This window comes from Pteropus alecto, unplaced genomic scaffold (assembly GCF_000325575.1).
Source record: "Pteropus alecto unplaced genomic scaffold, ASM32557v1 scaffold45, whole genome shotgun sequence".
Taxonomy (NCBI): Eukaryota; Metazoa; Chordata; class Mammalia; order Chiroptera; family Pteropodidae; genus Pteropus; species Pteropus alecto.
The window spans coordinates 32,372,518-32,388,188 of NW_006442491.1; the positions used below are offsets into that span (position 1 = coordinate 32,372,518).

Genomic DNA, 15,671 nt, shown 5'->3' on the forward strand with positions numbered 1-15,671 from the left:
TCTGAGCCTGGAGAAATTTCCACAGGATTGGAGATCCACTAGGGAGAGAAAGCAAGACGTGACTTCGTTTTTAAGACAGCTGTTGACCAAAACCTTCTACAGGTACTTGTATGTATGTTTACATAGTTATGGGATCAGGGGGAAAAACATGGAAAGATAAATGCTAGATTGTCCTTAGGGTTAAACAAGGTGGGACAGAGAAGGTGGGAGTGGGGAGTGGGGGCAAGGGAAGGGGTGTCAAGCAAAAAGGAAAGATGGATCAAACCCCCAGAATTCTGTTTTCCCATGTATGCATTTATGCGGAATTTTATGTGTGGGATTACGAAATTAAAGCTCCCTGTGAGAAATAAAGAATTAGGAAAGTTCCCAAGCCTTTGGAAAGAAAAGTAACCGCACAGCGACTTCTCGAAAACCAAGAACCAGCAGTTGTCAGGGAGGCAGGACCCCACATCGGCCACCCTGCTGTGTGGCCCCCAGTGCAGTCACCGCCCTGGGCCTGGCCTCAGTGGACCCATGTACGAAACAGGAGCAGCTGAAACGTATGGACCTTTGTACACTCGTCTGCCTTAGAGTACTTTCTAGAATGGAAAGAGAGAGGGAGAGAGCCGCCGGGAGACCTGAGAACACGGGGCGGGGAGGAGGATGGGAAGGGCTGGGAACTGGGGGTGGGCTCTTGGCAACACCGCCTCCCTCCCGTCTGCGTGGCCCGCCCACCCACCAAGGGCAAGGCCTGCCTGAGCCGCCTGCCCTTCCCTCCCCAAAGCATCTGGCACATGCGTGAGGCTGGAGGTCCTGCATCTCCCACCCAGCAGATCCCCCACCCCAGGTCCTCTCCACTGGAGCCAGGGTACAGAGGTAGCCAGCTGCTGTTTTGATAGAAAGATTCGCTTCCCCCTCCCTGTCTTCTTTACATGTAGGAGGAGGGTCGCTAGAAACAAGCTGGCTGGTAGGAGCCCACAGACTGTAAGGCCTCCTGTCCTTTGTTTCTCATCCCCTGGAGGGTAGGTAGGTGGGCGGGGGAGGGGAGAGAGCCTGGGGACTCCAGACCAGGAGGAGGGGCTTCCCCACCTCGGGGAGGAGGTCCCGCCCAGCGCCCAGCGGAGAATCCAGGATGCCCGGTTGCGCTTCCAACCAATGATACATAATTTCTGTTAGTATAAGCCTGTTCCAAAGATTGCATGAGACTTTCTTACACTGAAAAATGAAAAATTGTTGTTTACCTGAAAATCCAATTTAACTGGGTAGCCTACTTTTTGTTTGTTTTTGGTCTTGGTTTTTCGGTTTTGTTTGGTTTTGTTTGTTTTCATGTGTGTGTGTGTTTTGTTTGTTTGTTGTCTTGGTTTGGTTTGGGCCTTTTTTTTTTTTTTTCCCCCTCTATCTGGCTTTCCTAAGGGAGTGGCAAAACCCAGAGCACATGAGTCTTGAGATAGACAGGAGGCCCCAGGGCAGCCTCCAAGACACTGCCCTCAAGATGCCGCGGACCATCGGGTGACACGCACCTGGGCCACACACCTGGCTTCGATGCCCGACCCATCCCATGAGCCACCCGACCGCAGGGCGCCAGGACGGCCAAGGTCTGTAAAACAGGGCCGTATAACACACGTACCTCTACATACCCCCCCGCCTCACGGTTCCTTCTAGAACCGAAGAGAATGGAGGTGAGCCCTCAGACGTGGGAACTCTGTATCGTGGGGCGGGAGGCTTTCCACAGCCCGTGAGGTTAAATTTATCCCCAACTGAAGCAAGTCCGTATCCTAAGCCTCTGAGTTCTGAGGCTGAGATTTGCACCCGTGGGGCGGGCACGGGGGTGAGGAAGGGTCCATCTTTGAACCCCAGCCGAGGCAGCTTGGGTGGGACGCGTCTAGGGAAGGGTCTCACCAGCCTGGAATTCCTGTGGGTATCCTTGTGGCGCCCTGACAGGTAATCCAGCTCGGCCTGCTGGGCACACAGAGACTCCCTGTGAGGAGAACGAGGGAAAGGGGTTTGAAAAGGAGCAACGACAGGAAGAGGAACAGGCTGGTGGTCACTGCTGCGGCGTGCAGGCAGCCAGAGCTGCCCAGGGAGGGCAGCCGTGGTTCTCAGCAGGCTCAGAGGGCAGAGGGCAGAGGGCAGAGGGCACAGCCATTCTCCCCCAGGAGCCTGGCCTATCTGCTCAGCCTCCAGATCCCACACACTGTGGGCCATGAGCTCAGTGCTGTGCAGAATGAGGAATCTCTCTGTTAATTCCTCCATCAGCCCCACAAACTATTATTAAACCCATTTAGAGATGGGCAAACTGGCCCTAGAAGAAGGCAAGTAACCCAGTGCACTCAGCAGGTAAGAGGCTGAATCCAGGTCCAAAGCCAGGCAGTGGCCTCCGGAGGCCAATATCATCACCCCAGCCCCTGGGGAGGTCAGCGAGAGCACATGCCCCTATGGATGAGGGCGACCGTCCTGCTGTCTGAATGCCTGGAGCCAAGGACCAGAGAAAAGCCAGGAAAACCCATTCTGGAAAGCATAGAAAAAGCTGTGGGCCAGGAGGGGACATTTCATGTTGGATTGGACAGTAAACCTGAGATCTGGACTTGGAGGCCTGTGTGGGGCTTCATCGTCGATTTGCTGGGTCACCCCAGGAAGGTGACTCACCCTCTCTGGGCGCATGTATACCACCTACTACCAGGCACTGCTCACTCAGGGGCTGTGCTCCCAGAAAGAAGTGGACGCTTTTGACCTCAGACGAGTCTCGAACATGCGGTCCTTATGGGAATCACCAGAAGCTGTCCTGGGGGATGAGCGCCTTGGAGACAGGCCCCCCCACTCCAGGCACACACCCCCGGCTCCTACTCTACACCAGCACGAGGGGCATCATGGGAGGAGGGCAAAGGATGCCCCCTGGGTGGTGGGAAGTGGGTGAGGAGATGTGGCATTTATCTGAGCCCAGAGCAGACAGAAGGACAGGTCAGCTTTGGCCCAGGTGCCCCGCCCCCTGCCTTCTGGCGATGGGATCCTGGACAAGTTGCTCCCCACAAGTGAATAAGCAGGAGCTCCCTCTGTGGCCTCGTACAGACAAGACCCAACCGGGCCAAAGACTATACTTTGTAAAGGCTGCAAACAGCCCATCCTTACTTGAGGCCTCTCTTCAGTGCTTCGAAGATCTTCTTCACTTGCTGCGTCTTTGGGTCTGGGCAGACAGACCCCTTCCGCAGCGTGCCATACATCTTGGAGGATTTTGCAGGCATTCGAGACCTCACCGAGTTCCTTTGGATGGATTTTCTGTGAGAAGGGATGGGGTGGGGGAGCGGGGGAAGGTTAGGGTATGGGTCTGACAAAACCCTTCTCAGGGGCAGACAGGCAGTCAGGGGACCTGGCTGAGCCCCACCCGATCACTACCAAGCTGTGTGGTCTCAAGAAAGTCGCCAAGATTCTCTGGGCCTCAGTTTTCTTCTCTGCAAAGCAAGGGCTGGGATTTGAGCATTCAAAGAATACTACTACTACTAATAATAACCTGATATGAAAAATTAACTTACAGTGAGAAATATAATCGAGCAGCCCAAAGACCAATACTTTTTGTTCAGCCTGCTTCGTCTGTGCAGGCAAAGCAACGTGGGAGGCCAAATCATAGTTCTGTGGTGTACCTATGGGATGGGCACATGTTGGCTTTGCCTGCCCAGCATTCATCCACCTCCCTCTGCTAATAGCTCAGTGTTGCTCTGGAGAACCTCCCCAGCCCTGCTTTTTATATAAATGGTTTGGAAGGAGGTGGCCTGATGAATCAATATACATAAACACATGCACACACATGTAATGCACACACGTACATGGGCATTCTGAGGCCAACCCATGTCCCGGGTCTGGGTTAGTCAATATATTCCAATCCCGTGGCCCAGGGAGAGGCATGGGAACCAAGTCTGGCCAGTAACTCAGGAGTTTAGTTCCAAATTCACAGGAGTGAGAAGGATCCTTGACAGCATGCTAATCTAGGGGAAAACACACCTGGAACTTCCAGCCTCCTCTGTTGCCACCACGTAGGGAAGATGGAGCCAGCACAGAGAGAAGCAGATGGAGCCAGAGCACATGCATACGGCAATGCGTTCCTGGATCCAGCTATGCCTGAAGCTAGCCCTGTCCATGGACTTTCAGATACATGAGCTAGTTGGTTCTCTTTTTTGCTGAAGCCTAGTTGGAGTTGGGAGCGCGGACCGGATACCCCAGCAGTGACAGCTGTGTCTCTCAGCCCTTTACAGATATGCAGGCATTTCAGGACTGATCGTAGTGGTCAGGGTGGCCTCATTAAGGCACAGAAATGCTTTCATTGGCATCTAAGCCTCTTCTAGCATCTTATGATCCTGTGCTTTGTCCACTAAGCTTGAGACCAGAGTTGGCTGATGCCGCTGCCAGGTGTGTTTAAGTCCATCCTATCCCTCTAAAGACACTGTTTCCTGGATGCCCCTACACCAGATGAGGCCTCATCACACAGAACGAGGGCAGAAACGACACTTAAAACTAACTCCTGGGTCGATTTCTTAAAGAGGAGCGGCCAGCCTTCCTCTCCGCCTTCTCCCCCTCCCTCCTCATCTTCCTCAGGTACCCCGAGGAGTCGGCTTCAACCAGGTACACTAGGGCCCCCATGGGGACGGCTGAGCCACATGGAAGACAGAACAGCTGTGGAGCAGGCCATCTGTTGGCTCAACACTGTTACATGATGGGAAGGACCAACCAATCTTATTGAAGTCTCAGTATTTGGGGGGATTTCTTTGTCAAAGCAGCTTCACCTCTACAAATATCGACTTTCACAACCGCCCAGGAGGCAGGTATTAATTTTAACCCCATCGCAAGGGAGGGAAACTGAGTCTCAGATAAGTGACTTGCCCCAGATCATGTAGGTGACAGAGGTGGGACCGAACCCAGATGTATGCAGATCCTCAGGCTCGAGTCTTTGCCACGCAGCGGGGGGAGAGGCGCAGTGTTCTCAAGGCCCTCAGAATCACCTGGAGGTGATTAGACCCAGATGGCTGGCCCCCACCTCCACCCCACTGGAGTTTCAAATTTAAGAGTCTGGGGCAGGGCCTGAGGACTTGCATTTTAATGTGTTGCCAAGTACTGGCGATGCTCCTGGTCCGGGGCATGGGAGTCATCACTCAGGAGACGTCCTGTTGCTAGGTGCCCAGCTCCACATCTTCCTGGGAGCTCTTCATAGTCTGCTATACTTTTTAGGTCCAAAGTCATGGGCATAGGATTCATTCATTCGTTCGAACACTCAGAGCAGGGCTTTCCTGGGTCAGGTGCTGTGATGAACGCCGAGGGGCCAGGGTCCCACCCTCGAGGGCTCACAGTCCACAGGGAGGGGGTGGACTGTGGTCTGGAGAGCCAGGCAGGGGGCAAGCGGGACACAGCTCCAGATCCTTCGCCAGGGTCACTGGGCCACCACATTGCCCTGGTCCCCCAGAGGCCTAGCAAGCCGCCAAGCTGTATTTCCAGTCCAGCCAGATGCTGCACATTCCATGTGCAGATGCAGACACCTGCTCTTGACTCAACAGAGAGCAGCCGTCCTAGCCACCCCTGCTGATGAGGACCAAGCCCCAAGACTCATGGTTCCCCATCACCCTACACGGTCACATTGCAAACCAAGAAATACAGACCCCGGGCCCTGCCCAGGCACGCCGAGAACTGGTCCCAGAAGACACTGCAGCAAGGAAGGCTCTGGAACCCCACCCTGGACCCTCAGGGGCCTCGGCACAAGCTCCAGGTCAGCTACCCTGGTCAAATCCCAGCCCTAGAGGTCGTAGGCACTTTTCCTACTGAAGCCTCAGTTTCTTCATCTGTGAAAGGGAGATAATAAGAGTCCTGCCCCACAGAGTTGTCATGAAAGGTATCACTCATCTGACAAATATTTACTGAGTACCTACTGTGCACCAGATTCTAGGGGCTGGGGGTAGAACTATGACCAAAAGAGACAGAAGCCCTGCCTCAGTGAGCTGTCGTACCAGCTGGGGGAGACCGTGGGAAAAGGTAACAAACACAGGCTCCGGAGCCAGACGCCAGAGTCTCTATCCGGCTCCCTTACTTACAAGCTGTGTGGCCTTGGGTAAGTTATTGAACCTCTCTGTGCCTCAATGTTCTCATCTGTAAAATGGGAGCCAGAGAAAGGATTGCCCTGAGTGACATGAGTTCATGTAAAGGGCTTTGAGCAGTGTCCAGCCACGGGTAAGCGCTGTATAAGGGTCAACGTTAAGTAAGAACTTTAAAAAAATCATACATCGATGCCTAGTGCTGAGGAAAAAAATAAAGGCAAGATCATGAATTAAAGTGGGGTGCACAGGGAACGCTCCCCCAGTCACGTGATGTTTGAGTAAAGGTACCAGCAGAACACTGGGCACCAGGCCTGGTACATCATAAGTGCTCATCCTTGGACCCGCTGTTGCTGTCATTCACATATTATACGACAAGTGACACTTTCCAAAGGCCAGGACGGAGCTGTGCTCCCACTCCCTTCCCCTCCCCGAGGCCACGTCACCCACCTCTTGGAGCAGACCCTCCACAAGGTGGCCATCTTGGCGGGCTCGAGAAAGAGGCAGGTTTCGGACAAGCTAGGGTCTGCGGCAGACGGGCAGGCAGGCAGGTGGGGTGGGCAGGCAGCTCCGAGGCGGGAGCCACGCTCACCTGCCAGCTCGCGGGGGCTCGGCGTCCCGGCAGGTGTGCGCCCTCAGCCAGGTCCCTTTCCCGTCTACCTGGAAACCTCCTCGCCCCTGCTGCTGCGGCTTCCAGGGGAGCTCTGAGCCCAGTGCTCTTGTCTGAGCTTCATCAGGGCAGGTGTGGCGGCCACTCTGAGGGCCGGTCCCGCCGGGAAAGGTGATACGTGTGCCGGCTGCGGGTGGCGAAATCAGGCTGCATGTCTGGCCTGGTGTCACAACTGCCAGGGCAGGGAGTGACCTCTGGGGCGGATGTTTCCCAGCCCTGGGCAGACTCAGTAAATATTCAACGGCCCCTGGCTCGCCAGACGAGATTCCACCGGATGGGCACGTGCAGCCCACTGGGCCTGGCCTGCACGTGAGGCCACAGGGCGGCCCTGCCTGGTGTCGTGCGGAAATGCCTTGTCGGAGGCTCTCGTGCGTGGCTGCGGCACGTGCAGGCTCTGGAGGCCGGCCAGGCTCAAGTCAGCACCTGCCTCTTCTCCCGCCCCCAGGTGGGGCTGGAGATGGGCATGGGGCAATTATAGGACCGACTAGAGATGTTTCAGGTGAGAACTCAATGTGACAAGGGTGTAAGCTAAACTTCTCTCCTGTGTCTGGTGGCACTAGGTGGGCTGGGATGATGACAAACGTGCACGCAGCCCTTGCAGAGGACAAACTCTGCTCTGGGGGCTCCATGTGGACCAGCCTGTTTCTCCCTACATGTCCCTGAGGTCCCGGAGTCCGTGCGTCCACACACATAAGGCAGCGTGAGCGCCTCTGCTGTGTCCTCTCTCTCCAGGCTTCGCTCCTTGAAAATCAAAGGCTGCTGTTGCATTTTTCCACCTCCACTTCCCAGCTGTCCCAACAGAGAAGTTCTCAAGGTGGTGAGGATGTCACAGTGGCTCTGGGCACAGGAGGGTACCTGCCTGACAGCCTTGGGGAGAGGTGACCTGGCTGAGGAATGACAGGAAGGGGTTTAGAGTAGCCATGCCTATCAATCAAGGCAGAATGGGACAATGTCAGAGCCTGGTCTTTTCTTCGTCGCCCCACCTTATTACATATGGCTTTATTATAGCAACCATTCACACCTTAGTATAAAATTCCCTTGCCAGATTACTTCCCCAAATAAATTCTTTGATTATGGACTAAAAAGCCCTGTCAGGATCTAAAAGGTTTCAAGGTCCCAGAGCAGGGGTGAGGGTGAGGGACAAAGAGGGCATCTACCCACCCCATCTAAGTGGACCTGCTCTCCTGTCTCCATCTGACCCACACCGAGGGCCTTGGCAATGCGGCTGTGTTTCAGCCTGCTTGGATTACCTAGGAAATAAGGCCAGAAGGTGAGGCCTGAAACTCAATCCAGGCTGTCAAGACCCTTGGGAGGTGGACAGAGACAGGAAGTTAAAAATAGACATGCTTCCTCCTTGTCACTGTGGGCAGCTTCTTCCTCGCCCATGGAGAGGGGACTGCAGAGGTTAAGGCCAGATGGTGACCACTCAGGGACTGCCGAACCTGCCCAGGCCAGGCACACTCCAGAACTCCCTAAGAGGGACCCCCAGGAGGAGGAGCCCCGGGAAGGGTCCAGGGTAGTCACAGCCACAAGGGTCCTCTTTCTCAAGCTAGGATATGGCCTTTGCAGGACCTGCCTCTTACCTGTGCTGCTGACTGATGAACCTTAGTGTCACAAGGTCGGATCCCCTCTGTTCTCTTCCTGTCCACAGTGCTGACCCCAGGAATCCAGGAGGGGGGTGGGCAGCAAGAGGCTGGGGGCCCACCTCGGGGCACACTCGGGGCAAAGCTCCTAACTGGGTCCTGAGGGGACATTTCCTCGGATGCAGGAATTCTGGAGGCCCCTGACAGGAAAGCTGCAGGCTACGGAATTCGTGAGGCCCAGCGCTAAAGAAAACGCAGGGCTCTTTGTTGAAAACGTATCTAGATGGCAACAGCAGAGCGTTAAAGCTACTTGAGGGGCCCCGTGCCAGTCTGCAGGCCCCTCCCGGCTGCCAGTCCCCAGGGACAAAGTCTCCACAGTGCCTCTGTGTGATTAAAGAAAGTTGCCCTTTGGGTGGACCAGCTCTGTGCCAGGCACACAGCTTGGGAGGGTCGCACGGGCTGGATGTCTGTCCCCCGTGGCCAGGCGACCTGCACAGTTGTCCGTAGCAGCCCTGATTACAGACCCCATGGGGTGGGGGACCGGGGCGAAGCCCAGGAAGAGGCAGCTCGGAAATGGCTCAGTGGAGGAAGAGCATCTTTTCCTGGCCAGTTTCCCTTTAGCTGCTCTTGGCAGCACTTACAAAGCGCCTACTGTGTACCTTCCTCACAGTGGCCCACGAGGCCCTGCAGGGTCCGCCTCCCTCGCCCACCACTGTCCCACATGCCCGTTTTCTGTCCCTCGACGCTCATTTCCACCTCAGGACCTTTGCACTCGCTATCCCCTCCACCTGACAGGCTTCCCCACCCCCACCCCCTCTGCATGTGACTGGCTCTTTCTCTTCTCTTCGACCTTCTCCTAAATGTCCCCCTGCCTTGTCGAGGGACTCCTCTGAGACCCCCGCCGCCCTCCCACACCCCCTGCTGGAATTCCTCCGCAGCACTTGCCACCAGCTCAGTCCCTCTTGGTGATGCTTGGCTGGTTCGGTGCCCTGGCAGGAGGGTGGGGCCTGAGTCTCTCTCCAGAGCTTGGGGCCAGGGCTGGCCAGAGTAGGTGCCTCAGACATGTGGAACGAGTTAGGAATTCCCAAGGTGCTTCCAGCCGGGACACTCTAGGATTCGGCCCTGGGACGCCACTCCTCCCAGGCACACCTCGAACTGGGCAGCGGGGGACAAGGTGAGTGAGTTGGACCTGACCACCGGGCCGGGCATCACAGGGGTCTAAAGTGCAGCCGGTGAACCCGAGAGAAAGAGCTATGGGAGGGCCTGTTCTGGGGCTCAGGGGTCCCCCCAGGACAGGGCATTGAAGCCACGGCCCGAAGAAGATTCAGCAGAAACCGTCCAGGTGAGGAGGAGAGGGAAGGGGTTCCGGCTGGAGCACACGGCCTGGGCAAAGGTCCTGGGCAGGGAGAGGTCGATGTGGCCAAAGCTCAGGGTTAAAACGAGGTCGGCCAGGCCGGGCCGCGGGCCGGTGAGTGAGTGGACTGGGTTGCATTCTGAGTTGGAGGGAGCACCATGATGAGACTTGGCTGTTGACTGACTTACTGACCAGGTTCTGCGCCTGCTCTGGCCGAGGGTCCTGCCTGTCCACCACATCTGCTCCAACAGGCAGCTGCCTGGGCCCCTCAGGGTGCCTGAGGGGTCGCCCCACCCTCAGGCTCACCAGCTGGCAGGCGGCTCCCTAGGGACTTGCACGGTGCCGGACATGGAGCTCTGGGGTCGGGAGCCAGGCAGGCCTGGGCTGACCGAGCTGCGGCCCCCTTCCTCCTGGGGATTGCCTGCGGCTGGAGGAGACACGTGGCAGTGTCCATGAACTCACGTCCAGAGGCTCAGCACCGACTCCAGGCCCATCTCTGCAGAGGCTGCTCCTCCTCCTTCAAAACATCCCACAAGCACCTACTGTGCGCCAGCGTGTGCCAGCTGCTTGCCATGTGTCACCTCATTGTGCCTTGTGACAGCCCGGTGAGGGAGGGACATTCGTGAACCCCAATGCACAGATGATGAAACCAAGACTCAGAGAGGCAGTCACTTGCCCCAGGACACAGAGCCAGGAGAGCTGGCCCCATTTCCCATTCTATCAAACAGGAAGAACATTCCATCCTATCCTGGCCCCAGGAGCCTGAGTTCCAACCCTGAAGCAGTCTTGCTGTGTGACCTTGGGTGAGCAGTTCCACCTCTCTGAGCAGGTTTTCTGCTCTGCCAAGTGGGCCTGACAGGTTTCTCCCGACACCAAGAGTCACACACACACACGCACACGCACACGCACACGCACACTGTCCTGGGCCGCAGGCCTGGCATGAGCACATGCCTCAGGCTCACGGGCAGTGGGAGGAGGACGTCCCTGCTGTCCCCTCTCAGCCCTGCAAGGAGCCCCACACCCACGGCACGGGCAGCACTTACGCGATCCTGCGGCTCTGCGCGCTGCTGAAGCCCGCGAAGGAGGCGCTCCGGCCCATGACACCCACGGCCCCTGCGTCCGCAGAGGACAGGAACCGCACCCTCACCGACATGGCTGTCACCTACAGAGAGGACAGGAGAGTCAGCCTTGTGAGTGCCAACCGCGGGCTCCGGGGTCTTACGACAGCCCCGGAGAGGGGGTGGCCGGTACTGTCCCCAGCTCACAGAGCAGAAAACCGAGGCTCGGTGACACTAGGGAACCTGCCTGAGGGGAGTGGCAGGAGCGAGATCCAAACCCAGGTCTCTGTGCTCTGGGCTGGGGTTCTTAATCTGAGCAAGGCTGCGTGCTCGTGCAGGGGGCAGACAGCTTCTCCGGAGCCCAGCGCTTCTCAGGCCCCTCGCTCTCCTCTCTGCCTGTACTACCCTCCCCACCCACACACACACAGACCCCACGGATCCCCTTCTGCAGGCCAAGGCCGGACACTGCGCTGGAGACACACACTGAGCAAGAGGGGCAGAGTCCTTGTGCTCAGGGCTCGCAGTCCAGCAGGGAGGCCAAAGAGCTGCCGGCCAGTTATAGTTGGGAGTCTACGGTGAAGAGATGAGGAGCCCAGGGGGTCCCTGGCCCAGCCCAAGAGCCGAGAAGGAAAGGCTGAGGAGGAGAGAGGGGAGAGATCAGCACGGTAACAGCCTGGAGGTGCAGAGCACGGGGCACAATCCAGACGCGGACAGACGTTCAGGGGGCTGGAGTGTGGCTCCAGGTGAGGGTATAGAGGCCAGCAGGTCACTGGGGGGCCTTGGCAGCCCCAGTGAGGACTTTGGCCTTGCAGCTGGGCAAGGATACCAGGGAGACATGGAAGAGTTTTGAGCAGGGGGTGGGCGACAAAGCCCAATTCACACGAGGCTAGAGGCTGCTGGCATCGAAGGCTTCCAGAAGCCTCCCGACCCGTTACCCCAACTCTGACCCAGGCTGCCATGAGCCCTGGCGGTCTTCTCTTTTTTCCAATGCCACCACATCCCTTGGGACTGTCACCCCGCGTCCTCTAGCGTGGACAATCGGAAAGTTCTCCTTCATATCTAACCTGAATCTCTGCTGCTACAGTTTCCTATCTATTCCTCGGCCAGGCTGGGGTCAGGCCAACGATTCCAGGGACTTTCATTGCCCAGGCCGAACCCGTAAAAAAGCGCCACACCACCAACTCCCTCACAGTCCCGCCTGGCGAGGGCCCCCGCCCCCTCCCCGCGTTCCAAAGTCCCCTCCTCCTCCAGCCGAGTCCAGTCTCCACATCTTTGCTCACATGGGGGCCTCTGCCTGGAATGACAGTCTCTTTCAAGCCACATCTGTCCAGTGTCCAGTCTCGCATTTTGTTTACAGCCAGCTCCTACCATGGGCTCTAGAGCCCACCCTCAGAACCCCCTGTGCAGCCCCCACAAACCTTCTCCTCCTCCTAGTCATTCCTCGCCCTGCACCCCACGTTTGCTGTACATGGGGGAACACTGGAACAAAAAAGCCAGACCTGGGCTCAAATCTTGGCTGTAGCTGTGCTACTCACGGGCTCTGGGCCTCGGTGGTCACATCCGTATGATGGAAATTCAGAAAAGGACCGAAGGGACAGTGCGCTGAGACCCCACAGTGCAAAAGACCCTCGGAAAGAGCTGGCTCTCTCTGTGCCATTGTTCTGACCAGGAACCCGGCCATGGAGGTGACTTCTGGCCCTGACGGGGGAAGCTGGCGAGCATTTGCTGAGCACCCACTATGTGTCAAGCCCTAGTCACCTGCTATAAATCCATGAATGACAGCACTGAGTACAGATGGGGAGGTCGAGGTCCTCTGCTAACGGAGGCATCATTTATTGTGTGCTTGTTATTAAGCCAGCCCCAGCTAAATGCCTTATGGAAATTATCTTGTTAAAAGCCACACAACCCCCTTAGGCCTAAGAGCTATTGCTAAGCTAATTTAACAGGTGAGGAAACTGAGGCTCAGGAGGATGATAAGCTTGGCCCGAGGACCCCAGCTGGGAAGTGGCATTGCCACTCAAACAGCGGCTCTCACTGTACGCGGTCAGGCGTCCCTCTGCCCAGCCCGGCAGGGAGGGTCTCCACAGCCCTCTGAGCTGTGCAGCGGCAGCTGGGACCCGCTCACCAGAGTCCACTGTTAAACTTCCAGGAAGTTGGTAGCTTGAAAACAGCCACGGCAGGAATATTTACACCGTGGAAATCGGCAAGTACTACGAATTAGGGCCTTTTTCCCCTGCTGGTTGTTAAACATTTATCGGCACCCCACGCCCCCGCCCCCCAACTCTCAAGCGCCTGCTCTGGTGACAACTAGGAACCTTCTCCAACTGCTTGACGTCCCTTAGCCAAGCTGGGCAATGAGGAGGAAGCTGGGAGGGAGATCCCCAAGGTCAGTGGTTGAGACCCAGGCTCTGGCACCAGCCCTGGGGGGGCCAGGGGCAGACTCGAGACACAATTTTATGGAACCAGAGAACAATGACTGAAAGGCTGAGGCTGCTTCCCGCACTTCACCTGGCTGTGCAGCCCCAAGTTCAGGCCATAGAAGAAGGATAAGGATTTTCCGCTATGTGCTGGACTCCAATGGCTGGACAAACGTTTTCCACAAAGATCCAGATAGTAAATATTTTGGGCTTTTCAGGCCACACAGTCTTTGTCACAATGACTACTCTACCGTTTTAGAGCAAAAGCAGCCACAAACGATGTGTAAATGATGAGCATGGCTGTGTTCCAATAAAACATGATTTACAAAAGCAGCAGCTATCGATGGGTGGCCCTGGGTAGCCAGCACTCTGCCTGCTGTTCCAAGGCCTTCAAATCTCATTTAATTCTCCCCAAGTAATATTATTATCCCCATTTTGCGGATAAAGAAACAGAGGCTCAGAGAAGAGAAATGACTCATCCAAGATCACACGGGCAGGAAACGCCAAAGCCGGCATTTGAACCTGGGCACGATGGACTCCACAGCTTGGTGGCTTCATGCTAGGCTGCACTGGCTTCTCAGGGGCCGTACAGAGGCATGCAATCCCCTTCCCCATGAGCCAGACCCAGGCTGAGGAGGAGCCAGGGGGACCCAGAAGGAGGCAAGTTCATGAAGGAACTTGCCAAGCTAGAAACTAGCACTGGGTGGTGGCCAGGAAAAATCAACCTCGTGTCTTGCAGGCTTCAGGGGTGGGAGAACCCAGGTCCCCGTGGGCCCCTTCGGACCTGAGTCAGTTCTGCTGCCATCTCACCCAGCTGGGGGGCTGGAGATGAGACGGCTTGGCTGAGACCCCCAGAATCTCAAGTGTCCTCAGCAGACAGCTCCTGACCAGCCCCGATGAAGGCTGGTCACCTTTGATCAAGGGCGATATTCCTGTTTAATCATTGACACTCCAGGGGCACTGACCACTGGGAGACCTCATTCCTCCCGAAGGCCCCCCTTCCCCTGCCGTGGCTGGCATTAACCCTTTAGCTGCTGGATTGTGGGCAGGTTTGGGAAGTCCCTATGGCGGGGGGACACTCTGCGGCTCAGGGAAGCCCTGGGCAGCCGGCCCTCTGCAGGACATGAAAGACAGGCCTATAGGAGAGAAGAGAGGCACAAAAGCCATGCAGGTCCCAAACCTTCAGTGGCAGACCAGACTGCCTCTTCTAGTGTGTCCCTCGCTGCCTCTCTCTGGCCTGGCAACCTAGACAGCACTTGCTGACAATGCCACTTGGATGCAGCTGGTGGGGAGGGAAGACAGGCCAGCTGAAGGGGCTTCTCACACAGCCAGCTGCTCCCCAGACACTGGGGACTGTCCTGGGCCTCTTCTCCCAAGGTGTGGCTGGAGGGAGTCGGAGCCCAGTCCACTAAATCTGTCCTGCTCACTGCTGGCCAAAGCCACCCGCCCTCTAGAGGGAACCTGCAATTTCCCTCATTTGGAGGTGAGGCTTCTAAATTTAACGACTGGGCGCCCTGGGCTGGGCAGCTTTTACGCCGAGCCCCTCACTTAGGGCTCTTCCATATCCGCTCGAGTGCCAGCCGGGGCTTAGTTTGCTTACAGGACTTTCCAAAATAGCCCCTTTGGTTTAGCATGAAAGGAAATGGCAAAATAGCCCAGGATGAGGGGTGTGAGCTTAGACATAAGAGGCCTGAGTGTCCCGAGGAGGCTGCTCTGGGAAGCAGACGATCCGCACCAGGTGGAGGCTGCAGTCCGCAGCCCCGGTGACCTTCCTGCCTAGGGCAGGCCTGGGAGGATTGACCTGGCACACAAGTGACCGCATGTGTGCGCAGGTAGGCCAGCGCCATGGCCTCACAGATGAGAACCCTGGGTGCAGCCACAAATGGCCGAGTGTGACGGAAAGAGTAGGTAACCCACGGCTCAGCCACACGGCCCTTGGCAAGATGGCTGTGAGGGGCAATGACATGGGGAAATGCTCAGAATAAGATGCCGAGTTAAAAAAGGGGACAACATAAACTACATCCAGCACGGTCTCGGTTTTAACACCTCCCCAGTGTCCCACCATGGACGTGCATTCCCTCATAACAGGCAAAATACGTTAATTTGAGGAGAACAGAGAGCTTGATTCAGCTGCCCTGAGTTGCACAGTATAAGCTGTGAAGCCGACTCTGTGTCCTCCAATGTAAGGAACTTCATTTTCATGATGGACCTCGGTCAGAGGACAAACTTACCTCTTCCAAAAAAAAAATTTTTTTTAAGGTTCGTAAATATTGTCAACACTGCCGGCTAACTCCCCTGGGGTTTACAAGGTAGAGATGATTCGTGAGTGTCTGTGATCTACCCAGAGGGTGTTTTAACTTAAAGGGCCTCATCACTGCAGTGACCACCACTGCCACATCCCATCACCGGCTTGGCCCAGGGTCACCCCAAAGACAGCTACTCTTTAGGGAAGGAGCCTCCTGGGCTTCCATGGGGGTGGGGGCGTGTGCAGGTGCCGGAGAACAGTATGGGGAAGACAGAGCAGGTGGCAGATAGCGGAGGT

General features: G+C 56.5%; 1 protein-coding gene across 1 annotated transcript in view; it reads right to left on the reverse strand.

The window, feature by feature from the left end:
- RIPOR3 (RIPOR family member 3) overlaps positions 1-15,671 on the reverse strand; it is a 61,762-nt gene that overhangs the window by 16,235 nt on the left and 29,856 nt on the right. Inside the window, 3 exon segments of the mRNA XM_006921911.3 lie at positions 1,879-1,957; positions 3,106-3,252; positions 10,698-10,816. Of these exon segments, the coding sequence (XP_006921973.2) occupies positions 1,879-1,957; positions 3,106-3,252; positions 10,698-10,816 (345 nt within the window).